This window comes from Oncorhynchus masou, unplaced genomic scaffold (genome assembly GCF_036934945.1).
Source record: "Oncorhynchus masou masou isolate Uvic2021 unplaced genomic scaffold, UVic_Omas_1.1 unplaced_scaffold_952, whole genome shotgun sequence".
NCBI lineage: Eukaryota > Metazoa > Chordata > Actinopteri > Salmoniformes > Salmonidae > Oncorhynchus > Oncorhynchus masou.
This window is the reverse complement of record NW_027016018.1, coordinates 205253-232293: the sequence shown is the minus strand read 5'-3', so window position 1 is coordinate 232293 and position 27041 is coordinate 205253. Positions and strand designations below refer to the sequence as shown.

Sequence of the window (27041 nt, the reverse complement as noted above, 5' to 3'; positions counted from 1 at the left end):
TAAATGGAGGGGTTGTTTTATAATGTAACTGGGTTTTTAGGGGGTATTTATTTGAATTCTTGACAGAATGTGTAGTTAAGGGAGTTGTCACCAGGACAATGAAAGTTACCAGTTACACCTGTAGTTGAATTTGGACAAGGCTGTAATGATTGTGTTGAATTATACAGTTCTAAAGGTTTTCTACCTCTTCGGGGGGCTAAATGACATGGCTTTAGACTTGTACGTATTCACAACAACCTAATGTTTCCCAGGGTTCTCCAAGAAGTACAAATTCATCTGTAGAAGGGGGAAAAGAAGGTGAGACATAGTTTGAGTCTTCATAAGAAAAGTGACAATGTTCTGTGAGAGAAACCACTCACAACTCTGTTGACTGTGGAGGAAGCACCACAGAGTCAGTCATGTTTCTTGTTTCGCCTCTTTCCCAGTGATCCGTCACCATGAGTACGGACGCGGAGATGCAAATCTACGGCAAGGCTGCCATATACCTCCGTAAGCCTGAGAAGGAGAGGATGGAGGCACAAACCGCACCCTTTGATTCAAAGAACGCCTGCTATGTCGCAGACACCAAGGAGCTTTACCTTAAGGGTTTGGTCACTGCCAGGGCTGAAGGAAAGTGTACTGTGACAGTCGCGCATCCGGACGGCACTAAGGAGGTAAGCCTGATTTGAAAAGTATTCAAATTACTCTGTCTTGAAATAACCATCAACATGATCAAAACATGCCAATAACAACAGCAGAATATAACCTTCAAACACATACTTTTTATCACTGCTATTTAAAAATAGCATTTTCTATACTGACTAGTTAAGAATCACCATGTGTGTCAGTGGCTGATGACAAAGTAGTTGGATTAGATTGAGGTTTGTAGTTAAACATTATTTTTTTAAAGATTGAACTTGTATTTAATGAGCAAACAGAATTCAGTCCTGCCCAGTTTGATCTGCGTATAATCTAGATTTCTGACTGTTTCAGGCAGGAAAAGAGTTCAAGGAAGCAGACGTCTACCAGATGAACCCCCCTAAGTACGACAAGATTGAGGACATGGCCATGATGACCTACCTGAATGAAGCCTCTGTGTTGTATAACCTCAAAGAGCGTTATGCAGCATGGATGATCTATGTAAGAAACCTGTATAAACATACACACACATACAGTACTACACATAAAGTCATGGTAGAAACCAAAACAGACCAATACAGTAGACCTACATTACTATACCATAGTCCACCCACATCCTCACATCAATCCAGGTAAACGTCAATCTGATTGTTCTCATCCCCTAATTTCATTTATTCTCGTTCATCCAGACCTACTCTGGGCTGTTCTGTGCCACGGTGAACCCCTACAAGTGGCTCCCTGTGTACGACATGGAGGTTGTTAACGCCTACAGAGGGAAGAAGAGGATGGAGGCTCCACCCCATATCTTCTCTGTCTCTGACAACGCCTTTCAGTTCATGCAGATTGGTATGAGCTCTAATGGATAGATGGATGGATGGATGGATGGAAGGAAGGAAGTTAAAATATGTTTTAGAGATGTATCTACTGTTTTCTAGTCTATGTTAGAATAGTTTGCTGGTAATATCTGATTTCACTGGCCTTGAATGGAAAAGGTTCCTAATTTAAACCCATGATGATGCTATGAATTCAATAATGTCCCCATAATGTTGCTTGAGTAAGATAATCAATATGTTGTTTTGTTGCAGACCAGGAGAACCAGTCCGTCCTGATTACGTAAGTTGTTTACTAAAATCTCACTTGAGAAAATGTTTCTACAGCAATATGTTGTGTCACTTTGATGTGATATATTACATTATGAATGGATTAGGCTACGCATAGGAATGAGTCGATGAGTGGGGATATTTGTTAATGATTTACTTATGAAACAAAACAGGTCAACAGTGTATTTTTCAATGTTATTTATTAGTGAAAGCCAATCTGACATTCAAACATGTGACTAAAACCCCTGTTTCTCTGTCATGTTAACCAGCGGAGAATCCGGTGCAGGAAAGACTGTCAACACCAAGCGTGTCATCCAGTACTTTGCCACCATTGCAGTGTCTGGTGCCAAGAAGGAAGCAGAACCAGGCAAAATGCAGGTATGTTGAACCTTTGTAACACATTTCAGTTTGCTGGGATCATGCAATTGAGAATAACTAACTTTACCAGTTTCTGAGCAACTTGTGTTTGTCTCAATCAGGGGTCTCTTGAGGATCAGATCATTGCTGCTAACCCTCTGCTGGAGGCTTACGGTAATGCCAAGACAGTGAGGAATGACAACTCGTCTCGCTTCGTAAGTATGAAGGGCACACTGGGAAAGTTATCTAATATTGGACAAATATATTTCAGTATTTCCCTTCTGTTGTATCAATAGATGTCCAACAAACTGTAACATTTAATGGGGTCTATCACAGTAAAATGTTAGATGTATTTAGTTAACCTCTTTCTAACCCCATGCTCTACTTTAGGGTAAATTCATCAGGATTCACTTCCAAGGTAGCAAACTGGCTAAAGCTGACATTGAGACCTGTGAGTTGATTTTCATTGTTTCTCAATTCTTTACTAAAGTCACACAGACTTTTTGGGGAGATAAGCTTTATCCAATGCTCTCTCTCCTCTCTCCTCTCTTCTCTCTCTCTGTCTCTCTCTCTCTCAGACCTGCTAGAGAAGTCCAGAGTGTCCTTCCAGCTTCCCGATGAGAGAGGTTACCATATCTTCTTCCAGATGATGACCAATCACAAACCTGACATTATTGGTGAGGCAAATTAGAGGTTCAGGGGGAATGTTTCCTACCTCCATTATAAATACTATTACAATGAGTACATCCACGGTAACAAGGCATCTAGATATGGGTCAGGTCTTTGGGAAATATCTATCAAGTAATGGACTGTGATGCACTAGTTGATGCTATTTATTTTATACTACATCCTTGAGTCCATCTACTGAGTAAAGGAGAGATACTGTAAAGGTAGGACAGTAGAATTCTAAGAGATTTAACTGACAAGACATCCTCTGTTGTCCATAGAAATGTCGCTCATCACCACCAACCCCTACGACTTCCCCATGTGCAGTCAGGGACAGATCACTGTGGCCAGCATCAACGACAAGGAAGAGCTGGATGCCACAGACGTGAGTCAAACAAAGGGTTCATCATGTTCTATATATGGAATGGGTAGGACCACCATACACACTGAATGCACTGTGCAATTCCAACTTGGTTGCAGCTGGGAATTTTCATGGATTTGTTTGCTTGATTCTAAATGCCTTGAGTTAGTGTTAGGAATTTTATGAATAATGACTAAACAATATCTACATATGAAATAGAACTGTAACTAATTAAACTCTACTCTGTTTTATTATATCTGATTGATAATGTTAATTCATAGGGAAGGGAAGTGTAGCATGAAACAGGGGGTAATTAAACATAATAAATCCAACCAGCTTGGGGAGGAAATGGATTGTGGGTTTTAAGTAAGCAGAAAGGATCGTTAACCTTTGAACCGACTCAACTTAGCTCTGGGATGTTCAGATAAGGCAGCAGTGTTTTCCTGGGTTTACCATTATCTGGAACTGTCTTCTAAATAGTGATGGATGAAGGTAAAGATTGCAGAAGTGAATCTTGATAAGTGTGTGTCTGGAGTGAGCGAGCAAGCTCGGGGGTTGGAATAAACTTTTGAACCTGTTTTTTCCTGGTCGATAGGAGGAAGGACATTTTATAACCTATGACGTCATATTTTGTACATAATCTGTTGTTCGTGGTTTCATGGCAGCGCACTCCGAGTATAAATACTATTATCTCATTTTGATAAGACTGGTCTCTGTCTATTTTATGCAAATAAGAATCTTACAAATTCTCATAAAATAGACTAAGTGAATTTAATTAATGAACACATATAGGAATTATGAACGTCCGATGACAGTTAGTTAGGCGTGTGTCTCAAGGAACTCTTCATGCCTTCACACTTCACCTTGAGGCCCATACTGTACATGTAAGACATCCACAAGAGAGTGTCACTAAGTCCCTGTGGAACTGTGTCAAATGTATTTTGTGCTGTCATCTACCTGTGTTGGTCAAGTGTATTCACGTGGATCTGAGAAGCCAGTCAAATGTCCATCCCATTTGTTCTGGTGAGCAAACTACCGTTCAGTTCATGACTGTTGTACTTCCTGTCTAATGCCAGGATGCCATTACAATACTGGGCTTCAGCAATGATGAGAAAAATAGCATCTACAAGCTGACAGGAGCTGTACTGCACCATGGCAACTTGAAATTCAAGCAGAAGCAGCGTGAGGAGCAGGCCGAGCCAGACGGCACAGAGGGTGAGTCCCACTCATAGATATACAATATGTAAACATTAGTCCCAGTCCCACTCATAGATATACAATATGTAAACATTAGTCCCATTCCCAGTCCCACTCATAGATATACAATATATAAACATTAGTCCCATTCCCACTCATAGATATACAATATTTAAACATTAGTCCCAGTCCCACTCATAGATATACAATATGTAAACATTAGTCCCAGTCCCACTGATAGATATACAACGTGTAAGACAGACAGAGCCTCAAAGTCTGGCAGGAGATCATTTATTGAGACCAATTTCCAACCTCCAGAAATGATTTAAAATTATGGTTGTGGGTCCAAACCAAAACCTAACCCTTTTGTCGGTGTTACATCAGAAACAAGTGATCTTGTGTTTCTGAGTCTGTTGTTGTTGGTTCTCTCTCCAGTGGCTGATAAAATCGGCTACCTGCTGGGCCTGAACTCAGCTGAGATGCTGAAGGCTCTGTGCTACCCCAAAGTGAAGGTCGGCAACGAGTATGTGACCAAGGGACAGACTGTGCCTCAGGTAAGGTGGCCAAACACAGCTTCTACCATTTTCTGAGCACCAGAAATATTTTGGTGATGAGTATATTGCTTGTTTTGAATAGTGATGATGTTTTCCCCAAGCTCTTTTCACCTTGTCCCTTGACATGGTCAATATCTCATGTATTCATTTGAGGTATTATTATTGCAGGTTAATAACTCAGTCTCGGCTCTGGCCAAGTCCATCTATGAGAGGATGTTCCTGTGGATGGTCGTCCGTATCAACGAGATGTTGGACACCAAGAATTCAAGGCAGTTCTACATCGGTGTGCTCGACATTGCCGGGTTTGAGATCTTTGATGTGAGTCTGAGACCAGAACAAGACAATTAGTTGTGATTGAGAGGGATTACAGCCTTGTATGATGATGAAATGATCCCTTCTGAAATTCCTTCAACAGTACAACAGCATGGAGCAGCTGTGCATCAACTTCACCAATGAGAAACTGCAACAGTTTTTCAACCACACCATGTTCGTCCTGGAACAAGAGGAGTACAAGAAGGAGGGAATCGTCTGGGCCTTCATTGACTTCGGCATGGACTTGGCTGCCTGCATTGAGCTTATTGAGAAGGTAAGCTGTCTGTCAGGATTATAATGGACCTCAACAGCAAAGTTCAAATGGAGATATTATCACATGGTACAACGCATCTGACTGTTGAGAACTCAATATGTTTCATATTGTGCCCCTAAATGAAGATACTCTGATAATAGCATATTTGCTAAAAGAAAAAATGTGATCCTAAATGTAAATATCACTAATTTTATGTACATCTCTTTTCGTAAAGCCATTGGGCATCTTCTCCATCCTTGAAGAGGAGTGCATGTTCCCCAAGGCTTCAGACACTTCCTTCAAGAACAAGCTGTATGACCAGCATCTTGGCAAAAACAAGGCATTTGAGAAGCCCAAGCCAGCCAAAGGCAAGGCAGAGGCCCACTTCTCCCTGGTTCACTACGCCGGCACTGTGGACTACAACATCACTGGCTGGCTGGACAAGAACAAGGACCCCCTGAACGACTCAGTTCTTCAGCTGTACGGGAAGTCTTCAGTCAAACTGATGGCGACCCTGTATGTCGCTGCCCCACCTGAGGGTAAGACGAGCAGAACATCAAAATATTTCATGAAGAACTAGTTTCAAATCAGTCCCATATTTTCTTTAAAGGGTCAGTCTGCAGTTGCTACATCCATTTGTGGACTTAAAAGATATGTACCCATTCATTCTTGACATTTTTGGCTTTGTTCACCTGTCGTACCCCATCAGAACCCAAAATATGAGCTTGTTTTAATGTTTGTAAGCAAAGTAAAGGGAAACATGCACTTCACAGCCTCAAAACATTATTAAAACTATCATTTTGATATCATGGATGGTCAGTCCTTGAATACATAGATCTGTCTATAAATTTGAGTGGTTACATTTCTCCAGACCATCTCTCAGTTTTTTATTGAAACAGGGGCAGCGAGGATATTTTGTTATTGTTTCAACTGCTGATTGCTGCTTTGAATGTATCACAATTTGTCAGGGTGATTTACTGGGTTAATTTACTCATACAATAGGTGTTATTTTACACAATCTCATTGGCAGCATTTGCATTAAGATATGTGTGAAATGAACATGAGATTCTCTCATTTATAACAGATACAACCAAGAAAGGAGGCAAGAAGAAGGGTGGTTCCATGCAGACTGTGTCCTCCCAGTTCAGGGTGAGCTTTTAAAATGTGGATATTCAGCTGTAGTGACTATCAGAAATGATTTCTGAGAACATGGTTTGTAACCCTCTTACAGGAGAACTTGGGCAAGCTGATGACCAACTTGAGGAGCACTCATCCTCACTTTGTACGCTGCCTGATCCCCAACGAGTCAAAGACTCCAGGTACAAATAGATGTTGAGTTAAATATGACATCTTGTCAGTACAGTATCAGTAACACTAACAAACCCATCTTTAACCTGTTTATGAGTATTTAAAGAGACTTGGTTTGTGTTTCCAGGTCTGATGGAGAACTTCCTGGTTATCCACCAGCTCAGGTGTAATGGTGTTCTGGAGGGGATCAGGATCTGCAGGAAGGGCTTCCCCAGTAGAATCATCTATGCTGACTTCAAGCAGAGGTAAACACACACACGCGTGCACACACACTAATCTTCTCTAAGGGTTTTCCCAACATCAGAATAGCCTTATTATTTGATGTAATATAACCGGCCTATTCCAACTTCACATTTCTCCTGATTCAGGTACAAAGTACTGAATGCCAGCGTCATCCCCGAGGGCCAGTTCATGGACAACAAGAAGGCTTCTGAGAAGCTGCTTGGGTCCATTGATGTGAATCACGAGGACTACAAGTTTGGACACACCAAGGTCAGTCAAATACCCTCAAGCAAAAACTAATTTCTATGTAAAACAAACAATGTATGAGGTGAAGAAAAGTTAAGTAAAGAAATAAAAACTGCAAAAATACTTTCCTATCTGTTACCACCTGACTGGTTCCATAATTGACCATGTCAACCTGTGTCAGGTGTTCTTCAAAGCCGGTCTGCTGGGTGTCCTGGAGGAGATGAGAGATGAGAAGCTGGCCTCTCTGGTCGGCATGGTCCAGGCTCTCAGCCGTGGATTCCTCATGAGGAGAGAGTTCACCAAGATGATGGAGAGGAGGTGAGGAAGAGTCGACATCTTGGCAAAGAATTCTGTCAAACACCTGCATGTAATGTATCATGATTACATAGTGAATATGCTGTGAGTTGTTCAGGATGAGAAGGTACATGTTATAATATACTATTAAAGCAGCAAGTTGGGATTTAGCAAGCTGTTCAATTGTTATTTAAATGAGTAATATTTACACATTAATTCTGGAATAATATGAAATGCCTCATGATCTTAGGGTTCCTTGTCAGTCATACCCTATGTAGCTATCTATACATTTAAGAGTGGTTTCATTTCCCGAGCCCCATTCCTCAGCTGTATACAAAACATGTTAGTGTCCCTGTTTTGTTATTCTTCAAATCCCAGAATGTAGTTTTAAAGTCCTCCTCTTTAAAACTGGAGGAGATCTTTGTTACTGTAATTTAATTATACCAATGTGTTTTCATTCATTGAATTCCCTTAATCTATTTTAATGAGAATTTTAAAGGTTCTTGTTTGCATAAAATAGACGGAGACCAGTCTATTCAATAATAGGCAACATAATATATTCTCGGAGCGCGCTGCCACGTTACCACGAGCAACAGTTTATATACAATAACATGACGTTTTTTCATTGCTTCTAAAATGAATCTCCTCTCAACCGAGACAAAGGGAACTTTAAAAGTACATTCAAAGTTCATTCTGACCCCCCAGCACATACACAGGACACACAACAAAACTGAATTAACTTTTGACTCCTCACCATTATCGATCACCACTTAGCTGACAGTTCTAACTAACAGAAAACCTAGGAATGCACTCACTGTCTTATCTAAAACACATCAGAGCTCATTTCTTCGGTTCAACCATAGGTTAACTACCTTATCTGTTTACTTAATCCACAACCCATTACTTTCTTCTTTCTAGTTGGATTGTTGTTCATTAACTTTAATTACTCCATGTCCGTGTCACACAATCCCCTTTTATGAACTCATATTGTTAATCAGATATAATAAAACAGAGTATAAGTTTACTTAGTTACAGTTCTATTTAAAATGAGAATATTATTCAGTCATTTAATCATAATTTTCCTAACAATCTTTAAACATGTCACTCACCACGTCACTCACCACGTCACTCACCACGTCACTCACCACGTCACTCACCACGTCACTCACCACGTCACTCACCATGTCACTCACCATGGTCAAGGAATACCTAGGATAGGATAAAGCAATCCTTCTCACCCCCCCCCCCCTTAAATGATTTAGATGCACTATTGTAAAGTGGCTGTTCCACTGATGTCAGAAGGTGAATTCACCAATTTGTAAGTCGCTCTGGATAAGAGCGTCTGCTAAATGACTTAAATGTAAATGTAAATGTCACTCTATCCTTTCTGTGGACCAGAGATTCCGTCTTCACCATCCAGTACAACATCCGTTCATTCATGAATGTGAAAACCTGGCCATGGATGAAGTTGTACTTCAAGATCAAGCCCCTGCTGCAGAGCGCTGAGACTGAGAAGGAGCTGGCCAACATGAAGGAGAACTATGAGAAGATGACGTCGGACCTGGCCAAGGCTCTGGCCAAGAAGAAGGAGTTGGAGGAGAAGATGGTGGCCATGGTGCAGGAGAAGAATGACCTGGCGCTTCAAGTCGCATCTGTGAGTGAGCAACAACCCTCATCAGAGCACATTTAGACACACAAGTACACAGACACTAACACAATCGCTATGTGGCTAACTCAAGAAAATGCCCATGGTATATATTTATATTTAAAACATTTAAATTGATTTGCACTGACTTATTTGACTAAATAAAGTCTATATTTTGATACACAAAGTGAAAACAGTTTTTTTCTCCTGTTCTGAAACCAGGATTCAGAGAATCTGAACGATGCTGAGGAAAGGTGTGAGGGGCTCATCAAGAGCAAGATCCAGCTGGAGGCCAAACTCAAAGAGACGACTGAGAGGCTGGAGGATGAGGAGGAGATGAATGCTGAGTTGACTGCCAAGAAGAGGAAGCTGGAGGATGAGTGCTCTGAGCTGAAGAAGGACATTGATGACCTGGAGCTCACCTTGGCCAAAGTGGAGAAGGAGAAGCACGCCACTGAAAACAAGGTCTTGTAGACAGTCACACCAAACAATAATCCAAAGAATAATCAACTCAAAACAGAAATGTAATTCAAGTCTTTTTGCGAGTGCAGTAAAAATTAAGACACAAAATAGTGGAATACGGTGTACTCCCCACATGGGAGTATACCTGGGGTGGCAGGTTGTTAAGTGGCTTAGAGTGTTGGACTAGTAATTGAAAGTTAGCAAGATTGAATCCCAGAGCTGACAAGGTAAAAAATCTGTCTTTCTTTCCCTGAACAAGGCAGTTAACCCTCTGTTCCTAGGCTATCATTGTAAATAAGAATTTGTTTTTGACTGACTTGCCGAGTTAAATAAAGGTAGAAAAAAAACATTTATTGCATGTTCTGCTACCCATGTAGCTAATTCATTTATGGTGAATTGACCAAAAACAACATCTGTTGTGGCCGTTTTCAGGTTAAAAACCTGACAGAGGAGATGGCGTCTATGGATGAGAGTGTTGCCAAGCTGACCAAGGAGAAGAAAGCCCTCCAAGAGGCCCACCAGCAGACACTGGATGACCTGCAGGCAGAGGAGGACAAAGTCAACACTCTGACCAAGGCCAAGACCAAGCTGGAACAGCAAGTGGACGACGTGAGTGGAGTTTGACATTTTGGCCGTGAAATTATGCAAGATGATTTTATCTTCAGTTGTTTAGATTTGACCAACACATGTCTGTTTATATCTTGTAGCTTGAGGGTTCTCTGGAGCAAGAGAAGAAGCTCCGTATGGACCTTGAGAGAGCCAAGAGAAAGCTGGAGGGAGATCTGAAACTGGCCCAGGAGTCCATAATGGACCTGGAGAATGACAAGCAGCAGTCTGATGAGAAAATCAAGAAGTAAACACAAACAAATGACTACAGTTTTTCCTGCTATCTTGATCAACATAATGGTTCTTCTTGGCTCATTCTTGTAATCATGAAATAGTCTTTATATGTGATTCTTAAAAGCAAAGTGAATGGTAGCTTAGGCTCCCTTTACACAGTCTAACCTAAACAAACTTTGCAATCAACGTGTTTGTGTTTGTTAGGAAGGAGTTTGAGACCACCCAGCTCCTCAGCAAGATAGAGGATGAGCAGTCTCTGGGAGCTCAGCTGCAGAAGAAGATCAAGGAACTGCAGGTACAGTAGAGGATCTAAGCTCCAGTACAGGAAAATAACCAACGCATTTCTTCTGGTAGTGTAACAGTATAACTTTAGACCGTACCCTCGCCCATACCCGGGCGCGAACCAGGGACCCTCTGCACACATCAACAACAGTCACCCACAAAGCATCGTTACCCATCGCTCCACAAAAGCCGCGGCCCTTGCAGAGCAAGGGGAACAACTACTTCAAGGTCTCAGAGCAAGTGACGTCACAGATTGAAACGCTATTTAGCGCGCACCACCGCTAACTAGCTAGCTGTTTCACATCCGTTACACAAGCACACATTCTTCCTAGTGGATTCTGATGGCTCAGTAAGATGGAAGATGGTGCTTCTTGCTGGTGCTTCTAATCTATGTAAAGATGTTGCTTCTTACCGTTGTTAGTTTGGTTCCTGGTTCATTCCCCCTGCTCTTACCACCTGTTTTAGGCCCGTATTGAGGAGCTGGAGGAGGAAATTGAGGCTGAGCGTGCTGCCAGGGCCAAGGTTGAGAAGCAGAGGGCCGATCTCTCCAGGGAACTTGAGGAGATCAGCGAGAGACTTGAGGAGGCCGGAGGCGCCACTGCTGCTCAGATTGAGATGAACAAGAAGCGCGAAGCTGAGTTCCAGAAGCTGCGTCGTGATCTTGAAGAGTCCACCCTGCAGCATGAGGCCACAGCCGCCGCTCTGCGCAAGAAGCAGGCCGACAGTGTGGCTGAGCTCGGGGAGCAGATCGACAACCTGCAGCGCGTCAAGCAGAAGCTGGAGAAGGAGAAGAGCGAATACAAGATGGAGATTGATGACCTCTCCAGCAACATGGAGGCTGTCGCCAAGGCTAAGGTGGGTAGTGATGGTTTGGTCAAGCAGTGTTGAGGGTCAACTAAATTACTATTCAATAACTGAAGTTGACAGTCCCACATGTTTCACTAACAGGGCAATCTGGAGAAGATGTGCCGTACTCTTGAGGACCAGCTGAGCGAGCTCAAGACTAAGAATGATGAGAATGCTCGCCAGGTCAACGACATCAGCGGACAGAGGGCCAGACTCCTTACAGAAAATGGTACCTTCAACAATGAAAAACAAACCAGTATAGTTCACCTCAGTAGTACACAATAACATGTGTCGGGGCTGTAAATTCAGTCCACACAGTTTCTGCACTACGATTCCTCAAAATAAAATGTAATCTTCGAGAACAGAGTCCCCATAACAAGATGTCCCTCTTTCCCGGCAGGTGAGTTTGGCCGCCAGCTGGAGGAGAAGGAAGGCCTGGTGTCTCAGCTGACCAGAGGCAAACAGGCCTTCACCCAGCAGGTGGAGGAGCTGAAGAGACTGATTGAGGAGGAGGTCAAGGTAAGGTACCCAAAATGGAAACTTTTTAGAGCTTTATCTACACATAGACTGTTTCTACGCCTCCCTCAGAGACTTCTACTGTCATCTGTTTTACTCTCTCTCTCTCTAATCTCTCTTTGTCTTTCTTTATTTCTCTCTCAGGCTAAAAACGCACTGGCCCATGGTGTCCAGTCTGCCCGCCATGACTGTGATCTCCTGAGAGAGCAGTTTGAGGAGGAGCAGGAGGCCAAGGCAGAGATGCAGCGCGGCATGTCCAAGGCCAACAGTGAGGTGGCTCAGTGGAGGACTAAGTATGAAACTGATGCCATCCAACGCACAGAGGAGCTGGAGGAGGCCAAGTGAGTTGCACTCAATAGCAAAGACTAAAATAAATAGTGTGGATGGTGAGGCTGGTACGGGATCTGAGAAAACGTTACTTCAATATCGAGTGCAATATTTGTTTCACAACAAGTTACTCACCATAACACCACCCGCTGTTGTCCAACAGGAAGAAGCTGGCCCAGCGTCTGCAGGAGGCTGAGGAGACCATTGAGGCAACCAACTCAAAGTGTGCCTCCCTGGAGAAGACCAAGCAGAGACTGCAGGGAGAGGTGGAGGACCTCATGATTGACGTTGAGAGAGCCAACGCCATGGCAGCCAACCTTGACAAGAAGCAGAGGAACTTTGACAAGGTGAACATTTATAAACCTCACTCTCGGTTGATATTTTCTGTCTGCTATTTGATCAGTTGCAGTATAATTGTAGCATATTTCCGATTGAAAACTCTCTATCAATGAGTTGTAATGAAAATCCCATGGATTTCCCCAGGTTCTGGCAGAGTGGAAGCAGAAGTATGAGGAGGGCCAGGCTGAGCTGGAAGGAGCTCAGAAGGAGGCTCGCTCAATGAGCACTGAACTCTTCAAGATGAAGAACTCCTACGAGGAGGCTCTGGATCATCTGGAGACTCTGAAGAGAGAGAACAAGAACCTGCAACGTGAGCATTTCACAGCAGTTATTTTTGCATGATGTTTGACCAGTGTTTGAAAATGGAATCGACTGGAATCATCAACATTATATCAAAACCGCTATTACACAATCTCAGAATTTTTATATACATTTTAAAATATATATATTTTTGGAACTTGTAATTGGTATTCCTTTGAACAACCCAATGATGTGGGGTGGCAATTAGATTTGCAAGATATGATGTAATACTGTTAATTAAATATCTGTTATTACGATTCATTATAAACTTCAGTGCATTGGTGATATCCACTGAAAATCTCCCAAGTCTAAACAGCTTCTGTGTTTGTGTGTGCAGAGGAGATCTCTGACCTGACTGAGCAGATCGGAGAGACTGGCAAGAGCATCCATGAGCTGGAGAAGGCCAAGAAGACCGTGGAGACAGAGAAGTCTGAGATCCAGACCGCTCTGGAGGAGGCTGAGGTACAAACTACAGCTGTTTGATTGGAATAGCAGTGTTACGCTTGCCTATACCAACTACAATCCAATGCTTCATGTATTGGTTTATATTGTCATCATATACACAGTATTTAATTCTATGTGGAATACACATCCTAATATATTGAGCACAATTCGCTTGACTGCTTCTCATTGTCCAGGGCACACTGGAGCACGAGGAATCCAAGATTCTGCGTGTGCAGCTGGAGCTGAACCAGATCAAGGGTGAGGTGGACAGGAAGATCGCTGAGAAGGACGAGGAGATGGAGCAGATCAAGAGGAACAGCCAGAGGGTGGTTGACTCCATGCAGAGCACCCTGGACTCTGAGGTCAGGAGCAGGAATGATGCCCTGAGGGTGAAGAAGAAGATGGAGGGAGACCTGAACGAGATGGAGATCCAGCTGAGCCACGCCAACAGGCAGGCCGCTGAGGCCCAGAAACAGCTGAGGAACGTCCAGGGACAGTTCAAGGTAAAGGGACTGGGACTTCAGGCTCAACAACCTGAACATGGGGAGGGATTTGTTTGTGAATCAGTAGAAAAGAATAGATCAGAGGAATGTAATAGACTGGACTAATATACTGTACACTTTTTGAAGTAAAGGGGCCTGGAAGAACCTTTAGGGTCGCCGCACCGGCAGAACCTTCCCAGTTGAAAAAGGTTCCAAGAGGAACCCCTCTGAAACGGACCTTTGAGAAACATCTGTGTAAAGTTTCAAACTGTTATCTTTTTAGGCGATGGGAGGGGTTAAATGTTGAACCTTTTCAATAATATATTATAGAGGTGTCATTCTATCAGATTGGAGACGTGGCTTATTGCCAGAGGTGGGACCAAGTCATTGTTTTACAAGTCACAAGTAAGTCTCAAGTCTTAGCACTCAAGTCCCAAGTCAAGACAGGCAAGTACGCGTCAAGTCTCAAGTCAAGACCAACAAGTCTCAAGTCTTGAGTTTCGAATTCTAAACAAGTCATAATGTGCTCTTCACCAAATGTAATACCATTTCATATTTTTAACAAGAGTAATAGTTAGTATATTACATTTATGAAAATCATGACTGCTTTTAAAAATATATATATTTCTTTCTTTCCAAATAAACTTTATATTTCCATGGAAATACATGGGTAGCCATGAGAAAGACCCCCGTCCCATAGCGATCGACTATCGAGGATTGCTATGGGGAGCAATCGGGCGATGTCGGCGTTGTATTTACATCTGAAAATAATAATTTGGGGAATCATCTTTCCAAGGGCTCCATCTGAATTCACCCGCCGACGTTCCTCTGCACTGACACGCGCAGCTTTTCCTCAGCTGGCGCAATTTGATTGGCTGCTGTCCGATTCAAACTGTAATCCATTAAATTAAAAGTTGATGCGCTGCACACTTTTTTTAATAGCATCATTTTAAATATTTGGGCTTGGGGAGGGTTGGGGAGGGTTGGGGAGGGTTGAGGAGGGTTGGGGAGGGTATCAAACCAGGTCGAGTCATAAGGCTCAAGTCCAAGTTAAGTCAAAAGTCATTGGTGTTAAAGTCAAAGTTGAGTTGCAAGTCATCATATTTGTGACTCGACTCGAGTTCACCTCTCTGATTCAGAGGGTTAATTGCAGAAGACACATTTCAGTTGAAGGCATTCAGTTGTACGACTGACTAGTTACACCCCATTCCCCCTTATTACCAATCCCATCGCCCCTACTTCCACAAGTCTAATGATACTATGTAATTGTGAACCCCAGGATGCCCAATTGCACCTTGATGATGCCGTCCGCGCCGCAGAGGATATGAAGGAGCAGGCAGCCATGGTGGAGCGCAGAAACGGTCTGATGGTGGCTGAAATCGAGGAGCTGAGAGTTGCTCTGGAGCAGACAGAGAGAGGCCGCAAAGTGGCTGAGACTGAGCTGGTGGACGCCAGCGAGCGCGTCGGACTGCTGCACTCCCAGGTATGGGTCAAAAGCCATTTCTAATGAACCTCAACCAAGCATACCGTTTACATTTTCACGATTTCAGCCTTGTGACTTTCTCTTTCTCACTTGTAAGTTGTCTTGAGAGTCAAACAAATCGCCTTGTTTCCTCCTTCAGAACACCAGCCTTGCGAACACCAAGAAGAAGCTGGAGACTGACCTGGTTCAGGTGCAGGGAGAGGTGGACGACATCGTCCAGGAGGCCAGGAATGCAGAGGAGAAGGCCAAGAAGGCCATCACTGACGTGAGTCCTTGAATTACGTCAACTTGATTTGTCCCCAAGGGCCAGCAGTCGCTGGGCTGGTTTAACCACACCAAAGATCCCAAAGGAGCTTTATGATTGGTGCCAGTTGGTGCATAAATTAAACTAACTACCATTCCAGGCGGCCATGATGGCTGAGGAGCTGAAGAAGGAGCAGGACACCAGCTCTCACCTGGAGAGGATGAAGAAGAACCTGGAGGTCACAGTCAAGGACCTGCAGCACCGTCTGGATGAGGCTGAGAATCTGGCCATGAAGGGGGGCAAGAAGCAGCTCCAGAAACTGGAGTCCAGGGTGAGTTAACAGCAGGGTGGATTGAAAAACAGTTTGCTGGGAATGTATTTGATCATATAAAAATAAGGTATGTTGGGGGAAAATGCCTCACTTTGAGGAACATTTATATTTTCTCACACAAAGAAATCTACTTTTGGTAAGATTTGAATATGGCATTCTGGGTATTTTGTAGGAAAATACGTGTTTAATAAGTGCCCTCTGAAGATTACTGTGTTTCAATACATTTTATTATTACAATTTTGAGTAATTAACTCTTAAAAGCTAAAGTCTAGGTAATTCAGCGGTAAGTTATGAGAATGTCAGGGGTTCACCTAGGGGTTATGATAGGGGCTGTACCAAATGTTTGATGTATTATAATAATTGATTATGCTTATGTTGTACTAATTAAAGAGGAGAGGTTTATAATACCCCCTCCCTCCTTATATTTATAGGGTCCTAGACTACAGATTAACAATATACATTATGAGGTTTAATATTGTTCCACAGGACATTTCTAGAAACTGTCTGAGATATGTGTGAATTCAGGCGATCTGTGAGAAGAGTCTAAAATATAAAAGAGATGCAGAGACACAGAACTCCCCAGGGAGTGTAAGAGTTAAGAGACTAGTCAAACATTCCAGTATAAATCAAATTGGGGACATTTACTGCTAAGCTTTTAGATAACACTGAAACTCTTTGTTTGTGTAGCTGTGGATGCATTGGCTTGGTCTCATGAGTAGAAGGTAATGACATAGGCAGTGACATCACAAAGGCTGGACTTCAGGTTTTATAAAATATATTGGACCCTTGAGTATTTTGCAGAACTTACTCGGAAACATGCATGCTATGTTCCTGTTGTCAACTTCTGTCTGCAATTGCATTAATAAAAGTTGTTGAATGATTTAACCTGTCTAGAGTATGTGGGAAGCTAGCGTCACATCTCGCCAACATCCAGTGAGATTGCAGAGTGCCAAATTCAAATACAGTAATAGTCATTGTAAAAATTCAGAAAACAAAACATATTTTACATAGGTTTAAAGATGAACTTCTTGTGAATCCAACCACGGTGTCAGATTTAAAAAATGCTTTACGGCGAAAGCATACCTTACAATTATTTGAGAACATAGCCCAGTTGACAAATTATTACAAACAGTAACCAGCCAAGCAGAAGCGTTACAAAACTCAGAAATAGAGATAAAATGAATCCCTTACCTTTGATGATCTTCATATGGTGGCACTCAGAAGACATTAATTTACTCAATAAATGTTCCTTTTGTTCAATAAAGTCTCTTTATATCCAAAAACATCCGTTTTGTTTGCGCGTTTTCATCAGTAATCCACAGGCTCAAACGCAGTCAAAACAGGCAGACCAAAAAAAATCCAAATTGTATCCGTAAAGTTCATAGAAACATGTCAAACGATGTTTATATTCAATCCTCAGGTTTTTAGCCGAAATGATCTATAATATTTCAACCGTACAATAACACCGTCAATATAAAAGGTAAACAAGAAATGCACTCTCTTGGGATTGCGCATGAAAAAGTTCTGTGACACGTCAGGGTCCACTCATTCAGACTGGTCTTACTACCTCATTCATAAGAATACAAGCCTGAAACCATTTCTAAAGACTGTTGACATCTAGTGGAAGGCATAAGAACTGCAAATAGAGTCCCAGGTCAATGGATACTGTAATGGCATTGAATAGAAAACTACAAAACCAACAAACAAAAAAATTTCCTGAATGGATTTTTCTCAGGTTTTCGCCAAATCAGTTCTGTTATCCACAGGGCTATTGTGTATTGATGAGTTATCTCAATAACCCACCTACATAATGATAATGAGTTGTTTTTTATTATAGACCCCTTTAATTAAAATCGTAAAAGTACATAGGAACACTTGTGCCTCCTCGACTTGTTGAAGAACATTCCTGTTTTACAAAGATTTGTTACATCGGACTTCACCACCTCACATAAATGCCGACCTTTATTTCTTCCACAAAGGTGCGTGAGCTCGAGACTGAGGTGGAGGCCGAGCAGAGAAGAGGTGTAGACGCAGTCAAGGGAGTCCGCAAGTATGAGCGCAGAGTCAAGGAGCTCACTTACCAGGTAAGAGAAAGTGCATTCTGCACACACTAAAGCACACTGGTTTGTGTGTTAAACTATGGACTATTGATTCCTGTAACTTGTCCCACAGACTGAGGAGGATAAGAAGAACGTCGCCAGACTTCAGGACCTGGTAGATAAGCTGCAGATGAAAGTGAAGGCCTACAAGAGGCAGGCTGAGGAAGCTGTGAGTCACAGACTTAGTCAAATACTCTGAGAGCTTACAGTCCCTAGAGACATTACAAAAGTTTAGTCAGTTTAGTTGAAGTGTTGTTACTGCACAACCGTCAACATCACTCAGTTGATAGTGCAAGTAATTTCTGAAGAAATGTATGTGACTCCTCTTCCTATGTGTAACATTTAAAGTAGAGAGGGTTGAATATTATTTAGCTTTGTGCCGGGGGCTGGTCTGGTGGTGGTGCTGATTTAAAAAAATATATACTAATTTGGTACCTGAAGCTTCAAACTTTCAATGCTGATGTTTTGCTCTCCTCTCTTTTCCTCACCCAGGAGGAAGCATCCAACCAGCACATGTCTAAGTTCCGGAAGGTTCAGAATGAGCTGGAAGAGGCTGAGGAGCGTGCTGACATTGCTGAGACTCAGGTCAACAAGCTCAGAGCCAAGACCCGTGACTCTGGAAAGGTATAGAAGTGCTGCTAAACCTACACCTGACTCATGTTCAAACATGACCACATCAACACCACCTATGATTCATCCTTCACAGATGTCAATACTGACCTTTTACAATCACTCAAATGTTGAGGATCTCTGAGATAACATTTTCAGGACAGGTTAAAATACATTTTTCTTTATAAAAGGTTAATCAAAAAATCAAGCTGAGCACAGAGTCTTAAATACTTGATGCATTCTGTTATTACCAAGTGTTGGTATATTTATCATGTTCATTATTAATACTGATCCATTCTGTTATTTCTTTCTTCTTACAGGGAAAAGAAGCTGAATAAACAAGACCAAAGTCTTGTCAATTTCCTGTGTTTCATAAAATATGATTTTCATGGTGAAATGTTGAGCATTGATTAAAAACATGTCGGCCTACATACACTTCCTTCGTGACTGTGGAATTATTTCTCAGAAAACAGCTTTTTTCATACCATTAAAAAAAGACCGTACTTTAACTAAAGGAGCAATCTGGGATTCAAACCACAACACTTGTTTTGGTTAAGAGCTGAGGATTGAGTCTGGAGAAATGTAACCACTTTCAAATTCCTGAACAGAGCTATGGATGCAAAGATTGATAATCCATTACATCAAAAAATTATAGTTATAATTATAACCTTTTACACTCTGGGGAATTGACCTATATGGACACGCCCAAATTGGAATGTGTTGAAAAGAAACAAATGGGAGGAATAGATGCGTAACCATGGTAACTAATTGAGCGAAAACATTTTGGGGAGATTGAGCGGAAATTCTTAGATCAAGTTCTCCAGAGACAACTGCATTCGAATTTTGTCACAGATTATGCATACAATAACCTGGTGTGGACAGACAATGTAAACATATATAAATGGTAATCCTGCATCTGACCCAATTACACGGGGGGCAGCAGTGTAACCTAGTGGTTAGAGCATTGGACTAGAAACCGAAAGGTTGCAAGTTCAAATCCCTGAGCTGACAAGGTACAAATCTGTTGTTCTGCCCCTGAACAAGGCAGTTAACCCCACTGTTCCTAGGCTGTCATTGAAAATAAGAATTTGTTCTTTACTGACTTGCCTAGTTAAATAAATAGAAAAACACAAGATTTTAGTTCTGGGTTAATTAAAACCCAGATGCACATAAATGGATAAACACTGACAATTGTGATACCGATTTATCATTAGAAAATTTGAAAATCCGATTTTTGTCAGAAATACAAAAGTTCAATAATGATTAGTGTTTCATTCCCTCCAGCCCTCTGGTGGTGAAATTACGGTAATACACATTATAAACACAGTAATACACAACAGGCTTTTGCACATTCAGATGGATTAATTGACCTTTCAGGAGGAAAATAAAATTGTCTGATTAGTGCCCACGAAATCATGAAAAACTACACAATTATCTAGATTCATATTTTTAAATCTTAATTGAAGATTCATTATTCAAAATGTATTTGATTGAAGAACTCATTACACACTAAAAACTAAACAATTAGGCTAGATTAATATTTAGAAATCTTAATTGAAGATTATAATGATTAAAAATGTATTTGATTGAAGAACACTGTACATCAGCGGTGGTCGTTAACATGAGGAAGGATGATGTATTATTTTAGAGAGGCCTTATTTCTCTTACAGCGTATTGGATGACTGTCATTCATATTCCATTCACCCAGCTCTATGTAACATCAGGTTTAGGTTACTGTCATTCACCCAGCTCTATGTAACATCCATAGGTTTAGGTTACTGTCATTCACCCATCTCTATGTAACATCAGGTTTAGGTTACTGTCATTCACCCAGCTCTATGTAACATCCATAGGTTTAGGTTACTGTCATTCACCCAGCTCTATGTAACATCCATAGGTTTAGGTTACTGTCATTCACCCAGCTCTATGTAACATCAGGTTTAGGTTACTGTCATTCACCCAGCTCTATGTAACATCCATAGGTTTAGGCTACTACATGATACTCAAATTTTCCCTATACATGAGGTTGCTACAAACTGGCCTATGAATGAATGTTTACAAAGTTGGTGCGCAGGTCAAGAGGGCTCCATGAGTGGCGCAGCATTGGCCTAAGGCACTGCATCTCAGTGCAAGAAGCATCACTACAGTCTCTGGTTCGAATCCAGGCTGTATCACATAAGGCCATGATTGGTTGTCCCATAGGGCGGCGCGCAATTGGTCCAGCGTCGTCTGGGTTTGCCGGGGTTGGGTGTCATTGTAAATAAAAATTTGCTATTAACTGACATGCCTGGTTAAATAAAAAAAAGATCATTTTGAGTAATCAAAGTGACAAATCAGTGACACATTCAATACTGCCTTGCAAACTCTTGCGTGCATTTAGCTGATCTCGGGTCACATCAAATGTGATTTGTCACATGCGAGTACAACAAGTGTAGACCTTATAGTGAAATGCTTACTTGTCATTTTAGGTGAAAAATTAAAAAAAATGGGCGGATCCTTAAGACAATGCAGTCTTAAGAAAAATAAGTGTTCATTAAAAAATGTAAAATAAAAAGTAACAAATAATTAAAGAGCAGCAGTAAAATAACTGTATAGCGAGGCTATACAAGGGGTACCGGTACAGAGTCAATATGTGTGGACACCGGTTAGTTGAGGTAATATGTACATGTAGGTAGAGTCATTAAAGTAACTATGCATAGATTATAAACAGAGAGTAGCATCAGCGTAAAGGGGGGGTGGGGCAATACAAATAGTCTGTGAAGCCATTTGATTAGCTGTTCAGGAGTCTTATGGCTTGGAGGTAGAAGCTGTTAACAAGCCTTTTGGACTGAGAGTTGGCACTCCAGTACTACTTGCCGTGCTGTAGAAGAGAGAACGGTCTATGACTAGGGTGGCTGGAGACTTTGACAACCCTCTGTCGTGCCTTGCGGTCGGAGGCTGAGCAGTTGCCATACCAGGCAGTGATGAGCTTAGTGATGAGCTTTGAGGGCACTATGGTGTTGAACAATGAGCTGTAATCAATGAATAGCATTCTCACATAGGTGTTCCTTTTGTCCAGGTGGGAAAGGGCAGTGTGGAGTGCAATAGAGATTGCATCATCTGGGGATTTGTCAGGGCGGTATGCAAATTGGAGTGGGTCTAGGATTCTGGGATAATGGTGTTGATGTGAGCCATGACCAGCCTTTCAAAGAACTTCATCGCTACAGATGTGAGTGCTATGGGTCGGTAGTCATTTAGGCAGGTTACCTTAGTGTTCTTGGGCACAGGCACTATGGTGGTCTGCTTGAAACATGTTGGTATTACAGACTCGGACAGGGAGGTGTTGAAAATGTCAGTGAAGACACTTGCTATTTGATCAGCCCATGCTCGCAGTACACGTCCTGGTAATCCGTCTGGCCCTGCGGTCTTGTGAATGCGGACCTGTCTAAAGGTCTTACTCACATCGGCTGCGGAGAGCGTGATCACAGTCTTCCGGTACAGCTAGTGCTCTCATGCATGTTTCAGTGTTATTTGTCTCGAAGCGAGCATAGAAGTAGTTTAGCTCATCCGGTAGGCTCATGTCACTGGGCAGCTCTCGGCTGTACTTCCCTTTGTAGTGTGTAATGGTTTGCAGGTCCTGCCACATCCGATGAGCTTCAGACCCGGTGTAGTATGACTCGATCTTAGTTCTGTATTGGCGCTTTGCCTGTTTGATGGTTGGTCGGGGGGCATAGCGGGATTTCTTAGAAGCTTCCGGGTTAGAGTCCCGCTCTTTGAAAGCGGAAGCTCTAGCCTTTAGCTCAGTGCGAATGCTGCCTGTAATCCATGGCTTCTGGTTGGGGTATGTAGGTCACTGTGGGGAGGACGTCATCGATGCACTTATTGATGAAGCCAATGACAGATGTGGTGTCCTCCTCAATGCCATCGGAGGACTCGTGGAACCTATTCCAGTGTGCCAGCAGAACAGTCCTGTAGCTCAGCATCTGCTTCATCTGACCACTTTTTTATTGATCTAGTCACTGGTGCTTCCCGCTTTAATTTTTGCTTGTAAGCTGGAATCAGGAGGATGGAATTATGGTCAGATTTGCCAAATAGAGGGTGAGGGAGAGCTTTGTGTGCATCTCTGTGTGTGTCATATAGGTGGTCCAGAGTTCTTTTCCCTCTGGTTGCGCATTTAACATGCTAATAGAAATTTGGTAAAACTGATTTAAGTTTCCCTGCATTAAAGTCCCCGGCTACTAGGAGCCTGTATTGACGCTTTGCCGGTTTGATGGTTCGTCGGGGGGGGGGGGGCATAGCGGGATTTCTTAGAAGCTTCTGGGTTAGAGTCCCGCTCTTTGAAAGCGGAAGCTCTGGGTGAGCGTTTTCTTGTTTGCTTATGGCGGAATACAGCTCATTCAATGCTGTCTTAGTGCCAGCCTCTAACTGTGGTGGTATGTAAACAGCTACAAAATAATATAGATGGCCTTATCAACCCCCCCCCCAATAATTAACTTAATTTTGTCACCAGAGTCATACTTTCTGTGGCACACAGTCAAATGCTTTCTATAGAACAAAATTCAGCAGGATAGGCAGCCGAAATTCATTAAAGTATGTGTTATATTAAACAGAGGGAGTAAAATGTAGGCAAGCAATAACCATTTCAGAACTACTAGTCAAATCAGACATGGGCGAGATGACGAATTCTGGCAAAGAGATTTATAGACTAATAAACTTAAAACAAAATAGCCAAACCCAAAACTGCAGACATTACTTGTGCCTCCCCCGCGATCAAACCGCCACAAAAAAAAAATGTATGAAACGCCGCCTAACGGGATCACTGACAGCTGCCTTGAAGGACACAAATAAAACCTACTTTCTACTACTAAGATCAGTGAAATGTGAACTGACAACGGAGTGAAGAGCAGAAATCTCAACTTGCAAGAAAGTTGCAACAATGAAGAATTGAGTGTGTGCGCGTCCACGTGAAGGGGCGAATTCTGGCGGGGGGGGGAGACTTTCGGTATAACACCGGTGGAGGCGTAGCGACGATCCCGAGGACTGACATGGGATGGGCGCCTTCGGAGCCAACCGTGGTAAGAAACCTCTCAAGCCAACTAGGGCGTGACAGCCCAGCGCGCTGGTTTATACACCCCCCCCCCCGACGTCACCACCAACCTGAAAGCAAGCACTTCCCGGTGCTTCGTTTGGTGGCTTCAACATTCTGTAAGGACCGACGCTGGAGATGAGAAGCAGATACGGGGAGTTGAACGTTTATTCGGAGCAGACAGGTAACAGGAACAGCACGGGTGTACAGAGACATACGAACACGAATGTTGAAGCGGAGAACAGACAGACGTGGGGGAGGGAATGACAGAGTCCAGGTGAGTCCAATAATCGTGATGCGCATAACGCGGGAAGGCAGGTGACAGTGATGATGGTGGCAGGTGTCCGTGATGATGGGGAGCCTGGAGGGAAGAGCGCGAGCAGGCAGGACATCCAGAGAAACCGAGATTGAAAGCAAGTTTATATTCATGAAATTACTATAGGTGGAATTAAGATGACCCCAAAGCGATTTTTTATTATTGATACAGAAACATTTAACAATTATTCAGATTTGTTAAGAACAAGTTGATTGGCAAAGATATGAAACATTGGAAGAATTGAAAAACCACCTTTGGGCTATGATAAAAAAATGATGCCTCTGGGTATCAGAATGTGGGAGAGCGGTGGAGAATCACAGAGTAGGCTATATGGGAGTTGTAGTTTTAAGGAGAATCCGTGGGAAGAAAATAGCCTACACGCCTACAGTATGCAATGTAACTGTATAATGTAACCGTACAGCGCAACACATTCTTTAAAATATCAACACCCACATGGTGACTGTCTCCCAAATGACTCCCTATTCCCTTTCTAGTGCACTACTTCTGACCAGGGCCCAGAGGGTTAGAGCATGTTGTATAGGTTCCTGTTGTAGGTTCCTGTTGTGTGTTGAGCCAGTGTGTGGTGGAAGAAGAGATTAAGATAAAGAGATGTTGAAAGGGTGAGACTGTCTCAGTGCACGAGAGGAACTAAAGCAAGCCAGTCAGATCTTCTAAGAAAGGCAAGTAATCTGTGTGAGCAGACGACCAGTTATAATTAGGACCACTGTGGGTGTCAGTGTTTATGTGTTGAAGCGAGAAAAGCCGTCACACCGAGCGTACTGAGTGGGTTTAGGATATGTTGTTATTCACCGATTCAAGTGATATAGAGTTGTATTCTCTTTGCACTGTGTAGGTCTACTTCACTGTCTATGAGCACAGTATTACATCAGTTGAGATGCATCGTGTTGAAGAGCTGCTGTTTCTGTTGACCAAGCGGGATGTTTTTCTATGTGTTCTCAACCCTTGTTGTGTCTCTACTCTCTATCATAGAGGATGGATTAGACTAGAGTAGAGTAGAATAGAGTAGAGTAGAAAACAGTAGAGTAGAATAGAGTAGAGTAGAAAACAGTAGAGTAGAGTAGAATAGAAAACAGTAGAGTAGAATAGAAAATAGTAGAATGGAGTAGAGTAGAAAACAGTAGAGTAGAAAACAGTAGAGTAGAAAACAGTAGAGTAGAAAACAGTATAGTAGAATAGAAAACAGTAGAGTAGAAAACAGTAGAGTAGAGTAGAATAGAAAACAGTAGAATAGAGTGGAATAGAGTAGAGTAGAAAACAGTAGAGTAGAATAGAAAACAGTAGAGTAGAATTGAAAACAGTAGAGTAGAATAGAAAACAGTAGAGTAGAGTAGAATAGAAAACAGTAGAGTCGAGTAGAATAGAAAACAGTAGAGTAGAATAGAAAACAGTAGAGTAGAATAGAAAACAGTAGAGTAGAAAACAGTAGAATAGAGTAGAATAGAAATCAGTAGAGTAGAATAGAAAACAGTAGAGTAGAGTAGAATAGAAAACAGTAGAATAGAGTAGAATAGAATAGAAAACCGTAGAATAGAGTAGAATAGAATAGCTTTATTAGACTTAAGGTTGATGGTATTGTTTCTCTGCAGGATGGCTGTTATTGATGCCGTGCTGGATCGTCTGCTAGATGAACTCCTGGGTCTGGGTCGTCTCCTGTCTCCTCTTTGCTCCCTCTCTGTTCTCCTCCAGCTCTCTGCTCTGGTTGTCCTCCTCCTCCTGTCCCTCCGTGTCGTCTGTCTGCTGTGGAGCCATGCTCAGTTCACCAGACGTCTCCGGTGCTTCAGTAAACCCCCCACACAAAACTGGCTGATGGGACACCTGGGAGAGGTGAGAAAACAGACTCTCTCTCTGTGTGTGTATGTATGTGTACAGACTGAATTAATGGATGGAATTGATAGGACATTAACCCCTACACTACAACCTGCATGTTGAGATGAAAAGAAATTGACTTTGGTTAATAAAGCTGATCCAATATTAATTTAAATGTATGTTGCTCCAGGGAAAGGAAATGTTTTTGTTGGTGTTGTGAATTCAGTGGATGTTTTAAGTCTCAGTGACCACCATTTTGTATTAGGCTAGTGAAGCTGACTGTTAGGCAACAGTGCTTTGTTTACAGGAAAAGGTTCTTCCGGTTTGTCAGAAGGGTAAGCTACTGTAAGTGTTGCACCACAAACACTGAAAACTAAAGTCTGTCTTTTACAACTCTAGTTGTCAACACTGAAAACTAAAGTCAGTCTTTTACAACTAGTTGTCAACACTGAAAACTAAAGTCTGTCTTTTACAACTCTAGTTGTCATTACTGAAAACGAGTCTGTTTTTACAGCTCCAGTCGTCAACACTGAAAACTAAAGTCTGTCTTTTACAACTCCAGTTGTCAACACTGAAAACTAAAGTCTGTCTTTTACAACTCTAGTTGTCAACACTGAAAACGAGTCTGTTTTTACAGCTCCAGTCGTCAACACTGAAAACGAGTCTGTTTTTACAGCTCCAGTCGTCAACACTGAAAACGAGTCTGTTTTTACAGCTCCAGTTGTCAACACTGAAAACGAGTCTGTTTTTACAGCTCCAGTCGTCAACACTGAAAACGAGTCTGTTTTTACAGCTCCAGTCGTCAACACTGAAAACGAGTCTGTTTTTACAGCTCCAGTCGTCAACACTGAAAACGAGTCTGTTTTTACAGCTCCAGTTGTCAACACTGAAAACGAGTCTGTTTTTACAGCTCCAGTTGTCAACACTGAAAATGAGTCTGTTTTTACAGCTCCAGTTGTCAACACTGAAAACGAGTCTGTTTTTACAGCTCCAGTTGTCAACACTGAAAACGAGTCTGTTTTTACAGCTCCAGTCGTCAACACTGAAAACGAGTCTGTTTTAACAGCTCCAGTTGTCAACACTGAAAACTAAAGTC

At 42.2% G+C, this 27041-nt stretch overlaps 2 protein-coding genes across 4 annotated transcripts in view; both read left to right on the top strand.

Annotated features, from left to right (window-relative positions):
- The first annotated feature begins 437 nt into the window (after window positions 1-437).
- LOC135538400 (myosin heavy chain, fast skeletal muscle-like) lies at window positions 438-19146 on the top strand. The gene is made up of 39 exons (XM_064964300.1): window positions 438-653; window positions 985-1119; window positions 1308-1464; window positions 1704-1731; window positions 1988-2096; window positions 2198-2290; window positions 2466-2526; window positions 2654-2752; window positions 3023-3126; window positions 4179-4317; window positions 4735-4853; window positions 5022-5171; window positions 5269-5439; window positions 5654-5957; window positions 6503-6567; window positions 6650-6737; window positions 6854-6971; window positions 7095-7218; window positions 7376-7512; window positions 8887-9142; window positions 9356-9598; window positions 10028-10204; window positions 10303-10448; window positions 10640-10730; window positions 11183-11572; window positions 11666-11792; window positions 11964-12082; window positions 12224-12420; window positions 12570-12753; window positions 12890-13055; window positions 13383-13507; window positions 13684-13992; window positions 15251-15454; window positions 15594-15719; window positions 15859-16029; window positions 18009-18113; window positions 18202-18297; window positions 18621-18752; window positions 19058-19146. Exons 1-39 carry the CDS (start codon window positions 438-440, stop codon window positions 19073-19075), a joined length of 5799 nt encoding a protein of 1932 aa, XP_064820372.1. The 3' UTR covers window positions 19076-19146.
- A 4769-nt stretch (window positions 19147-23915) lies between these two features.
- LOC135538402 (cytochrome P450 4F3-like) overlaps window positions 23916-27041 on the top strand; it is a 48434-nt gene continuing 45308 nt past the window's right edge. The window contains exons 1-2 of one of the 3 annotated variants that reach the window (XM_064964304.1): window positions 23916-23986; window positions 25726-25963. In XM_064964304.1, coding sequence (XP_064820376.1) covers window positions 25727-25963 — 237 coding nt within the window. In that variant the 5' untranslated portion in view covers window positions 23916-23986; window position 25726. Of the gene's footprint in view, window positions 23987-24012; window positions 24080-24700; window positions 24799-25725; window positions 25964-27041 lie in introns of those variants that run through there. The other 2 variants (XM_064964302.1, XM_064964303.1) reach the window with 2 other exon arrangements.

What these genes read in the sequence shown, in the direction of transcription:
- LOC135538400 (XM_064964300.1), top strand. Translation starts at nt 438, where the DNA reads ATGAGTACGGACGCGGAGATGCAAATCTACGGCAAGGCTGCCATATAC. An exon ending in ATGCAGCATGGATGATCTAT is followed by an intron (nt 1,120 to 1,307) that starts GTAAGAAACCTG and finishes TCGTTCATCCAG; the next exon opens with ACCTACTCTGGGCTGTTCTG. An exon ending in ATGACAACTCGTCTCGCTTC is followed by an intron (nt 2,291 to 2,465) that starts GTAAGTATGAAG and finishes GCTCTACTTTAG; the next exon opens with GGTAAATTCATCAGGATTCA.